The 12,478-nt window shown below is 39.7% G+C and overlaps 1 protein-coding gene across 3 annotated transcripts in view; it reads right to left on the bottom strand.

Annotated features, from left to right (window-relative positions):
• The window catches only part of Apoo (apolipoprotein O), a 104,103-nt gene that overhangs the window by 30,112 nt on the left and 61,513 nt on the right, over window positions 1-12,478 (bottom strand). For all 3 annotated transcript variants that reach the window (XM_045140459.1, XM_045140460.1, XM_045140461.1), the window contains exon 7: window positions 11,730-11,810. In XM_045140459.1, the coding sequence (XP_044996394.1) occupies window positions 11,730-11,810 (81 nt within the window). The remainder of the gene's footprint in view (window positions 1-11,729; window positions 11,811-12,478) is intronic.

Here is a 12,478-nt window from a genome sequence, read left to right as displayed (position 1 = left end):
AAGACAGCAGGGTGTCACATCTTGTCACATAAGCTGTAACAAAGTAGTCTGAAGTCTAATATTCAATAAGCTGGACTAATAAATGTGAAAGCCCCCTCCCATGGCATACCTCCTCTAGCAAGGTTCCACCAAAGGCTCCACTAGTATGAGGCTTAATCACAAACACATAAGGCTATGGGGGACATTTTATATTCAAATTACCACAGCTATATGTTAGATAATATTAATATAAACAATGAAATTTTATCTTTCCTCAGAATGAATTGGAAGTTCAAATGAAATTTCCCTTATTGCCCACATGTGTTTTGAGTACTTGGCCCTCAGCTGATCACAAATTGGAAAAGTTGTAGAGTCTTGCTATGGGTGTGCCATTGAAGCTTATTAATCCAACCCACTGGGTATTCAAAACTAGCTCACTTGAACTTCCACTGATATGGAGATGTGACACAGGCTTCCTGCTCAGGCCTGTCATATTTTCCTGACCATGATAAAACTTGTCCATGAGACTATAAGCCAAAATATTTTTTGCCTTCCTATATGCTGCTTTTGGTTGAGTGTTTTGTCCCAGCAATGAGACGGTAACTGCAATAGTGATAATGCTATCTTTACTATATAACTCAATCTCCATGTTCTTTTAATATACACACTGAATTACATAATGATACTTAGACCTAATGTACAGATGGTTCCAAAAAATAATGTATGTGTGTAAAAACAGCACACATGTATTAAAGACAGTGTGAGACAAACATAACAGATGCTAATCAGTGAATCTAAGTGAATGGTACAATAATTGTACTAGTCCTATAAGTGATCTATAGTTTTGAAACTTTATCAAAATAAAAACTGGGAAATATAGACAGATGGACAGAAAGACACACATGCATACATGGACAAACACACACACACACACACCAAAATTGAAAACTATTGTAAAGCCACCAGACTAGCAAAATGGAAACAATACTTAGCATCACTTAGAAAACCTGTATGAATCCTACCCAGAAACCCTTCTCACAGAAGCATGTCTATAATTATTCCCAGCTTTGTATGTGATAGCATTATACTGAAAACCACAAAACTAGCCATGAACACATGTATTTTCCCACAAAGAACCAGGTGACAGAAGTGAAAATGAATAAGCTATCACCATACATAGCCTATAATGTTATAGAAACAAAACAAGCTGTTAAGTGTATATATAAGACTTCATGGAGATAAAGTTTACATATATATATATGTCTATATTTGGTATATTTATTTATATTATAAAGGAAATAAAAGCAAGATGAACAGTTTTGGTGACACAATTGTGATCCCGGCACTTGGGAGGTCTAGACAGAAGGATCAGTAGTTCAAGGTCATTCTCAGGTACATAGTGAGTTCAAGGTCAGCCAAGGTTATATAGACCCTGTCCCCAAAAAGGAGAGAAGCTGGGTGATAGTTCAGTGAATAAAATATTTGTGATACATACATGAAGACCAGAATTAGGCTCTCCAGCAACCACATAAATTCTGGGTGGGCATGACTGACAACCTATAATCCCAACACTCAGGAAGTAAAGACAGAGTACCCTGGTGTAAACTAGCTAGATAGAGTTGGTGAGCTCTGGGTTCAAGTGAGTGACTCTGCATTAGTAAATAAAGTAGAGAGTGATGGAGGAAGACACCAATGTCAATCTCTGGCTTCCATATGCATGCACACACACACACACACACAAACATATGTGCCCACACACCTATGAACATATATATACCATGCACACATTAAAAAAAAAGATTAAAAGAAACCAGATAAGCTCAACCACAGTGTTTTAGAACATATACGCGTGTGCTTAAATTTTTAAAAGTTTAAAGAATCACTGGAGAATGCAAACTTCAACATTCTAGACCCTATAGAGATACAGAAGGGCCTTGGTATTTCCTATTTTTAAATGTTGATAGATAGTTTTCATATGTGTTATGTTGTTGGATTGGAGGCAAGTATTTTTAAAAAATATACACACATGCATATATATGTATATATGTATGTATATATATACATATCATGTATGTATGTATACATACATACATACATACATAAATGAGGTAATTTCACATGTACTAATATGAAAAGGTATCAATTGTGTCTTGATCAGTGAAATGCCATCATAGAGTAGAGTATAGGGTGTGATTACACCTGCCTGTATGTTGATGTGAGTATAGAAATGCTTGGGATAATGCAACCCACACCCATATCAGTGGAAATTCTTGGTAAAGCCAACACAAAGGGAAAGACTATTTTATATAACTTTCTGTGTTGTTTATTTACAATAAGCATGAATTTAATAATGCATTTTTTGATGACATCAGGGTGGGGGAGTAGCAAGGAGTATCATCAAAACCACTGGTATTTCATTATCAAATTATTTCTGATACATAGGTATATCAATTGTAACCTAATAGGGCCTTCTATTATTTTTCATTTAAAACTTGTAGTAAATGTTTAACATAGGCAAGATCTATTTTATTGCCTTCTATTGAGAATAGACAGCCATCAGGAGAATTATGTTTACAGGGCAAATGAAGGGGAGAACATTTTAAAATTTTCAATGACTTTGAAGAAGATGAGGCTATAACAGATATGACAAAGAAATACAGACCAATGATGAGCTAATTAGAAATCTTTTCTACCTGTCAGACATGGTGGTACACATGTTTAAACCCTGCATGAGAACTGTTCTGAGTTCAAGGTTAGTCTGGGGCCACACAGTGAGTTCCAGGCCATCCTGGGCTAGGGTGTGATCCTATTTAAAAAAAAAAAAAAAAAAAGCAAGGGGCTGGAGAGCTGGCTCAATGGTTAATATGCTTACCTGCAAAGCTAAAGGACCTTGGTTTGATTCCCCAGGACCCACATAAGCCAGATGCACAAGTTGGCACATGCATCTGGAATTAGTTTACAGTAGCTGAAAGCAATGGTGTGCCCATTCTCTCTCTCCCCCCCCTTTCTCTCACTCAAATAAATAAAATATGAAAAAAAATTAAAAAAGAGAAAACAGAGTTAATCAACAAAAAAAAATCAGTTATTCTATTCCCATAAGACTTATATAAAAGTTAAGTAGCTTTTGATTTCCAGACAAGATGGTGACTGCCTAACCACATCACACCTCCCCAGGAAAGAAAAGCACGGCATTAAGGGTTCACTGGGTCTTTTAGGGGAGAGCAACCTCTACTAGATCACCAGTGGGAAGGCACAGAGGGAAAATACAAGGGAATCAGCTGATTCCCTCTCTCTCGGGCAGCCCACCAGTCCCCTTATCTCCCAAGCAGCTGCCAAAGGCATAGTACCAGCCTCAGGAAACTCCCACACTTACTGTAGGAAAGGGGACCCAGGCCAACATAGTTCCACTTGCCTCACTGTGCAGGGTCGATTGCCCTGCCCCCCCCCGCCAACACGTGACCTTGGGCAAGCTCCACCTGCTGGCCTGCCAGAGCTCAGGCTTGATTCATCCATCTGCCCAGCATGCATGCACCACCCATCCACCAGTGCAAGCTCAGCCTGCTCTGCCCATTTGCCTGCTTACTGCTCTGGCCACCAGCCCGTCCATGAGTGAACTTAGGCCCATTCCACCTGCCCACGCACAAACTCAGGCTTGCTCTGCACATCCACCCACACCAGCTCAGGCCCAATCCCCATCTGCCGTGCTGGCTGACTGCCATCTTCCCACCGCTGGCAGACTGATGCACAAGAGCTCAGGCTGATCCGCCCACCCATACATGAACTCAGGAACACTCTGTGGTCTGCTTGCTGCCATCACTAGACTAGACTTAATAGACAAGAAAATAGAAGGAATTCAAAGACAGTTAAGAGATATGAGGGAGAGTGAACAAAAGAGGACCTCAAAAATCAGCTGGTGATGCTAAATGAAGACATAAAGAAATGCAAGGATGAATACCAAGAAGCATCAAAAAAACTAGAAAATGATGTGAAAAGGGAGCTTGACAGAGGGATGGAAATTATACATACAAAAATTAGTAGAAAATGCAAACCTAATTGAACAAGTCCAAAACTCTCTAGAAGCTCTCAAGTCAGCCATGTGGAGGATAAAAACTCTGATCTAGAAGACAAGATGGAAGAAACGGTTCAAGAGTTCAAAAAATTTTAGTAAGTTCAAAAGTTTCTGTGAACAGAAGATGAGGGAATTGTGGGATACACTTAAACATCCTAAAATCAGGATCATTGGAATACAAGAAGGAGAAGAAATTCAGACCAAAGGCATGGAGAACTTATTTAACAAAATAATTGAAAAAAACTTCCCCAGTCTCTTAAAAGAAAGGCTCACCAAGATACAAGAAGCCAACAGAACCCCAAACAGACAGGACCAAAGGAGAAACTCTCCAAGACATATTGTCATTAAGACTCTAAACATTGACACCAGAGAGAAAATCCTAAAAGCAGCTAGGGAAAAACAGCACACCACTTTTAAAGGTAACCCCATCAGAATTACTCCAGACTTCTCAATGGAAACCCTGAAAGCTAGAAGGGCCTGGAATGAAACACTGCAAAGTCTAAGAACCTATGGCTTCCAACCTGAACTACTCTACCCAGCAAAAGTATCCCTCGTAATAGATGGTGAAAGAAAAACTTTCCATGACAAAACTCAGCTTTACAATTACATGAACACAAAACCAAACCTACAGAGAGTATTTCAGGAAATTCTCCACAGAGAAGGAACAAATAACCTCAAATGCTTACAAGAAGCAGATCACAATAACCAAACTCAGAGTAGGCACAAAAAAACTTCAAAGTCCATGAAAACATCAAAGCCCATATACTATCACAATATGTCAGGGATCAAATCAAATCTCACAGTCATTACCCTAAATATTAATGGCCTTAATTCACCCATTAAGAGACACAACAGAATGGATCAAAAAATTAGACCCCTCAATCTGTTGTCTTCAAGAAACCCACCTCACCACTAAAGACAGACACCTCCTCAGGGTGAAAGGGTGGAAAACAATATTCCAAGCAAACAGGAATAAGAAACAAGCAGGTGTAGCTATATTAATATTAGATAAAATAGACTTCAAACCCAAAATAATCAAAAAAGACAAAGAAGGCTACTTCCTACTTATAAAGGGAACAATCCATCAAGAGGATATTACAATCATAAATCTGTATGCACCAAACACAGGGGCACCACAGCTCATAAAACAAAACCTACTTGACAATAAAACAGAAATAACCACCAACACCATCATAGTTGGGGACTTCAATACACCATTATCAGTAATAGACAGATCATCCAAACAGAAACTCAACAGGGAAGTAAGAGAGCTCAACAAAACCATAGATCAGGGGTGGAGAGATGGCTTAGTGGTTAAGCGCTTGCCTGTGAGGCCTAAGGACCCCAGTTTGAGGACCCACATCAGCCAGATGCACAAGGGGGCACACATGTCTGGAGTTCGTTTGCAGTGGCTGGAGGCCCTGGCATGCCCATTCTCTCTCTCTATCTGTCTCTTTCTCTGGTGTGTCTGTCATTCTCAAATAAATAAATACACAAAAAAATTAAAAAATTAAAAAAAAACAAAACAGATCATGTAGACCTAATGGACGTCTACAGAACATTCCAGCCCAAATCCATAGATTACACATTCTTCTCAGACCCCATGGAACCTTCTCTAAAATAGATCATATACTGGGTCACAAAGCCTGCCTCCATATATTTAGGAAGATTGACATAATTCCCTACATGATATCAGATCACAATGCTATATTGCTAGAAATTAACAACAAGAGACCCACCAAGAATTCCACTGGCTCCTGGAAACTGAACAACACACTTTTAAACAATAAACATGTAGTGGACAAAATAAAAAATCAAATTGTGAAATTTCTAGAAATGAATGACAATGAGAACACATCGTACCAAAACTTATGGGACACAATGAAGACGGTCCTCAGGGAAAAGTTCAAAGAACTAAATGCCTTCATAACAAAGACAGAGATTCCAAATCAATAACCTTACCATCCACCTAAAGGCACTGGAAAAGCAAGAAAAAGCCAACCCAAAAAGCTCCAGATGGAAAGAAATAATTAAGATCAGAGCAGAAATTAATGAATTGGAAACTAAGAAAACAATTTAAGAAAACTGATGAAACAGGGATGGAGAGATGGCTTAGTGGTTAAGCGCTTCTCTGTGAAGCCCAAGGACCCTGGTTTGAGGCTCAATTCCCCAGGACCCACAATAGCCAGATGCACAAGGGGGCACACGTGTCTGGAGTTCATTTGCAGTGGCTGGAGGCCCTGGTGCACCCATTCTCTCTCTGTCTTCACTGCCTCTTTCTCCCTCTGTCTGTCGCTCTCAAATAAATATATAAAGAAATAATTTTTAAAAAAAGAAAATTGATGAAACAATGAGCTGGTTCTTTGAAAAAATAAATAAGGTTGAGAACCCCCTGGCCAATTTGATCAAGCAAAAAAAAAAAAAGAGGCGCTTCAAATTAACAAAATTTGAAATGAAAAGGGAGAGATCACAACAGACATAAGTGAAATTGGGATAATCATCAGGACTTATTTCAAAAACCTCTACTCCAAAAAACTGGGTAATATGGCAGAAATGGATAAATTCCTGGACCCATACCATCTACCAAAGTTAAACTCAGAGGAGATTAATCTCCTAAACAAACTTACCACACCCATCAAGATTGAAAGTGTAATCAAAAACCTACCCAAGAGGTAATATGATGGAGAATGGAATTTCAAATGGGAAAGTGTGGGGGTGGGGAGGGAGGGAATTACCATGGGATATATTTTGTAATCATGGAAAATGTTAATAAAAATTAAAAAAAATAAAAATAAAAAAATTAAAAAAAAAAAAAACCTCCCCAAAAGAAGAGTCCAGGACCAGATGGCTTCTCAGCTGAATTCTATCAAACATTCATGGAAGAATTCAAACCAATCTTTCTCAAACTGTGCCACGCAATTGGAGAACAGGGAAAGCTTCCCAACTCCTTTGATGAAGCTAGTATCACCCTAATTCCAAAACCAGGCAGAGATGTCACAAGAAAAGAAAACTACTGGCCTATTTCCCTGATGAACATAGGAAAAAAGATGGTGAACAACATCCTCACAAACCAAATCCAACAACACATCAAAAGTATTATCCACCTTGATCAAGTGGGATTCATCCCAGAACGCAGGGGTGGTTCAACATACGAAAATCTGTCAATGTAATACACCACATAAATAAGGTTAAAAACAAGAATCACATGATCATTTTGATAGATGCAGAAAAGGCCTTTGACAAAATACAGCATCACTTCATGATCAAAACATTGGAGAGAATTGGCATGGTTGGTTCATATCTTAACATAATAAAGGCAATATACAAATCTCCTAAGGCCCACATAATACTTAATGGAGAGAGACTGGAGGAATTCCCATTGAGATCAGGAACAAATTACAACAACTATGAGAATCCACCTTACCCCAGTAAGGACAACAAACATCAAAAAAATAAAATGAAAATAACTGCTGGCTAGGATGTGGAGAAACAGGAACCCTCATCCACTGTTGGTGGGAATGTAAGATGGTACAATCACTTTGGAAAGCAATATGGAGACTCCTAAAAAAAAGCTGACTACAGAGTTACCAAGAGACCCAGTTATTCCCTTACTGTGCAATCACCCTAAAACCTTCAAGCCTCAGTCCAGAGAGGTTTGCTCAACCATGTTTATAGTGGCTCAACTTGTAATAGCTAAGAGCTGGAATCAACCCAGATGTCCATCACTAGAAGAATGAATAACTAAGATGGTATATCTACACAATGAAATTCTACACAACAGTAAGAAGAAATGACACAGTGAAATTTGAAGAAAAATGGTTGAACCTGGAACAGATCATTCTCAGTGAACTTACCCAATCACAGAAAGAAAATCACTGCATAGTCTCACTCATCTACAGCACCTAACCTGAATCTACCCAAGATGCCAACATACCCAGCAAGCATCTCAAATACCAGACAATAGTGTGGGTGGGGAAGGACGGGAGGGGGTGGGGGGCACAATCTGGACCCAAACGGCAATGGAACCATAAAATTCTACAGAACAAATGGTTGAACTTTCACCACGCCCTTTGAGGGAACACCTGAGTCACAAGGCACTGGAGAGGGTACGATGAAGACTGATCTTAATCTTCTACAGCTTCTCTCTCTCTCTTGTCTCTCTAACACTTTTACATTAGTTATCTTTTTCTTCCTTCTCTTAGTGGGCACTGACCTGTAACTCCCAGTACCATCAGGTGGCTATCATCCACAAAGAGCTTTTGATCAGATTGACCTACAAGATTTCCTAAAAGAATGACAGATTTCTGTCAGAGTACTTGATGACCTACCAAAGGTTAGTGGTAAGACCCTACTGCTGAAGACACCTTATGTGGCTGACACTTAACATGGAGTGACATGGCTGGAAGCTGGAAGAGAGCCAGTCCCCAGATAGTCAATGTGTCTAGTGCCAGAAGGTGCTACATGGGTGACTGGGGGAAAATGACTAATATCTGTCCAAGCAACTCATGGTCTAACCTACTTAGCAACAAATAACCCATCGTGATGCTCACTCAAGTGCAATAGTGGTGCACAGCCATGGTGGGAAACCAACTGCTCTTGATTTGGCTACCTGGTCTGCTCAGTGGAACAGAACCCATAGCTGGAGCTGGGAAACAAGTCAGAACCATATCCAAAAATGAGCCCACTCTCCATTATCAAGCTACCACTAATCATGGGCTACAAGAGGGCCTACACCTATTAAATTCTCTCTAAAAGAATAATACTTATACCATTTGTTTGGTGCTAACTTTACTCTCCGTTGGAGAATCTGCTTCACTTTTTCAGAAAGATGCAGATCCTAAAGAGAGAACCACCCCATTGTACCTCAAAAGGGCCCCAGGTGAAACAAAGACTAATTGGCAAAACAAGCAAGGGTGCTGTTTTCTTAGTGAACCTGGTATCAGCACAAGAGTGAAGGAGATCAACACAGAGAACAATCACCTCCTACCAAATCAGATATTCAAAGACACAGAGGCTCCCAAGACCTCATCAATGAAGCAGACCTAAAATGAATCCAACATGGCTCAGGGAAATTTGTGGAAAGGGGGGCATAAAGAATGTCAGAGCCACACACTGGATCATGATACACAGACATATCCTCCTACCCATAACTGAGGGCTAACTCCACAATGCATGACCCATATACCTCAACAAGGAGGGGCCAGAAGGAGGGGGAAGGACAGGGAGGAGGCTAACAATGGTACCAACTTGACTGTATTCACTGAGCACAAAACTAATTACTAAAAAAGAATGAAGTAGCTTTAATACCTAGTGTTTTCTCTCCTTTCCTTCCTAGAGCCTTCAAATGACCAGAAAATGTTGTCCTGTTTAACACATTCTAATTATAGTCCTATACTGGGCTGAATCCCCTAAAGAGTTAGAAGAATGTGCTCCTTACTGGCTCTCACCTGGGCTTCATCTTGCATACATGCCTACAGACATCATGGCGACGGGCAAAGGCTGCTGGGTGAATTCTCCCTCTGACTTGAGTGTGCCAGTCAGTGGAGGCTGATTTAATCTCACTTTCCATGATTCTTTCTCGGGCTGTGTACAGTGTTTCTGACATTTTATTTCCTTTCCCATATAAAATCTGTTGGGGACTTGTTAAGTTTTTTAAACAGGAAAGAAAGCTTCCAAAGAAAATGTCACAGAAGTGAAAATAAAACTTTACTTTTTAGAGAGGAATTCCAGGGGGCATGTGATACTGATATAGAACTTCCCACTTAAGAGCTAGTTTAGTCAGTCATGGTAGATCTCTCTGGGGATCTCAGTATTTAGATGGTGGAGGCAAGTCAATTACAACAAGTTTGAGGCTAGCCTGGGCAGAATAGTGAGTGCTTCAAAAAAGAGCTAGTTTATACGGGCTCAAAAGGGACTAACTGCTTTAGAAAAGCAGCACTATAAGCACCAATTTTAACATTTCACTGAAAAGTTGTTTATGGACACAATGAGGAAGGTTTATTATTTATTCGGTAATGTTACTTCCAAATTAGAATTCAAAACTCTGGACTTTAATTTTGATATATACACGTGTGTGTGTGTGTGTGTGTGTGTGTGTTATGCTAGGGATCCAATCCAAGGTTTTACACAGGGTAAGCACACAGTTTTTGCAACTGAGCTATATCCCTAGGACATATATGTAAATGTTTTATTAGTATATATTGTACAAAATAATGAGTTTTGGTTTGGAGAGATGGCTTAATGGTTAACATGCTTGTCTGTGAAGCCTAAGGACTAATGTTTGACTCTCCAGGTCCCACATAAGCCAGACACACAAGGTGACATAAGTGTGCAAGGTCGCACATGTTCACAACATGGCACACAGATGTGAAGTTTGATTAAAGTGGCCTTGGCATGCCAATAGCCTCTCTCTCTCTCTCTCTCTCATAAAAAAATGAGCTTCATTATGACATTTTCATACATGTATATAATTGACTTTAATCACATTCATTCCCCTCCCCCATTACCTTCTAAGATTTTTGTTTGTTTGTTTGTTTTTTGGTTTTTTGAAGTAGGGTCTCACTCTAGCCCAAGGTGACCTATAATTCACTCTGCAGTTGCAGGCTGGCCTCAAACTCACAGTGATCTTTCTACTCTACCTCCCTAGTACTGGAATTAAAGACATGTGCCATCACACCTGGCTCACTTAAGTATTTTTAGAAGAGAATTTTCCTTGGAAATAATTGGGAGTCAAAATGAACTTCTTTCAATCTATGCTGCCAAAGACATATTACCATGAAAACTCTAATTCTCCTGACTGTGCCTAAAAATATGTCAAGGACGCATGATGCCTTATTCTGTATTCATTCTTCCTTACAGGAAGAAAGGGAAAATATTCTAGGAGACACAAGACACATTCAATCAGCAATGTAACTGCTAGGAGAGACAAAAAGTGGCACGTCCTTATGATGACCCAATCTCCTCTCTGTTGCTCATCTACAGATGACACAGAGAATGTGACCTGTAACTGGTGCCCAACACACCATGGCCCCCAACACACCATGGCCCTCAGCTGAGAGATAAACAGATAAGTAGTAGCTCATGATAAGTGTAAAAGAAAAGGGGGTCCTCAATTACATCTTTTTCCTGAGATATGATAAGAAGACTCAATTACATCCAGTTTTATAAGACTCTTAGATAACATGCTACACTTTGGGCAAATTAAATAGAGTAGAGGGCTGGAGAGATGGCTTAGCGGTTAAACCCTTGCCTGTGAAGCCTAAGGACCCTAGTTCAAGGCTTGATTTTCCAGGACCCATGTTAGCCAGATACACAAGGGGCACAAACATCTGGAGTGCGTTTGCAGTGGCTTGAGGCCCTGGTGTGCCTATTCTCTCTCTCTATCTGCCTCTTTCTCTCTGTCTATTGCTTTCAAATAAATAAGTAAAAATAAACAAAAAAAATTGAAATAAAGTAGAGCAAAAATTATGGTGCAAGGCTGCATTTTATGATCACTACTTATTTGACCTCAATGGCAATAACAGAATGCTCAGAAGTTCTATTGTTCTTCCAAAAAGGGTACTAGAAAATCTAAACTGGAGATGTAACTAAAAACTAAAAGCAATAGGGTAATCATACATTTTATAAAACCTTAAAGAAAGAATCATATATTAAACCAAAAGATAATGAAAATGCTTCTCACCTTCTGAAAGTTATGCTTCCACAAATCTTCCATGACTATGTATCCTCGTAATCCCCAGTCATATAACTTCTCCCCACTAACCTTGAAACAGAAATAGAAAATATCTATTGATATTCTATATGTGAATAATAAGGAAGGGAATTTATTTTCTCCTTTTTCAAAAAGAATTATAGTTGACCACCTCCATGCATGACCACTACAGGAAGTCTTTGCATAAACACATTAAACCTGTAACACACTGGGAGTAGAGCTCACTGATACAGCAGTTACCTAGGCTGCATAAAGCCCTGATATCCAGTCGCCACCCCCCAGTAAAGGAAAAAAGAATTCTGGGCTGGAGAGATGGCTTAGCGGTTAAGCGCTTGCCTGTGAAGCCTAAGGACCCCGGTTCAAGGTTTGGTTCCCCAGGTCCCACGTTAGCCAGATGCACAAGGGGGCACACGCGTCTGGAGTTCGTTTGCAGAGGCTGGAAGCCCTGGCGTGCCCATTCTCTCTCTCTCCCTCTGTCTTTCTCTCTGTGTCTGTCGCTCTCAAATAAATAAATAAATAAATAAATAAATAAAAGAAAAAAAAATTCTATTGGTGATGCCAGCATTCAGGAGGCTGAGGCAGGAACATCATCACAAGTTCAAGGCCAGTCTAGGTAAAAGAATAAGTTCCAGGATAACCTGGGCTACAAAGTGAGACCCAGCTTTGGGAAACTCAAACCAAACAAGCAAAAATAAAAAAACAAAAAGGCAAAACAACCA

The sequence above is a fragment of the Jaculus jaculus genome, chromosome X (assembly GCF_020740685.1).
Source record: "Jaculus jaculus isolate mJacJac1 chromosome X, mJacJac1.mat.Y.cur, whole genome shotgun sequence".
In the NCBI taxonomy this organism is placed as follows: Eukaryota; Metazoa; Chordata; class Mammalia; order Rodentia; family Dipodidae; genus Jaculus; species Jaculus jaculus.
The sequence above is the reverse complement of the archived record's forward strand: the minus strand, read 5'-3'. Positions and strand labels throughout refer to the sequence as shown.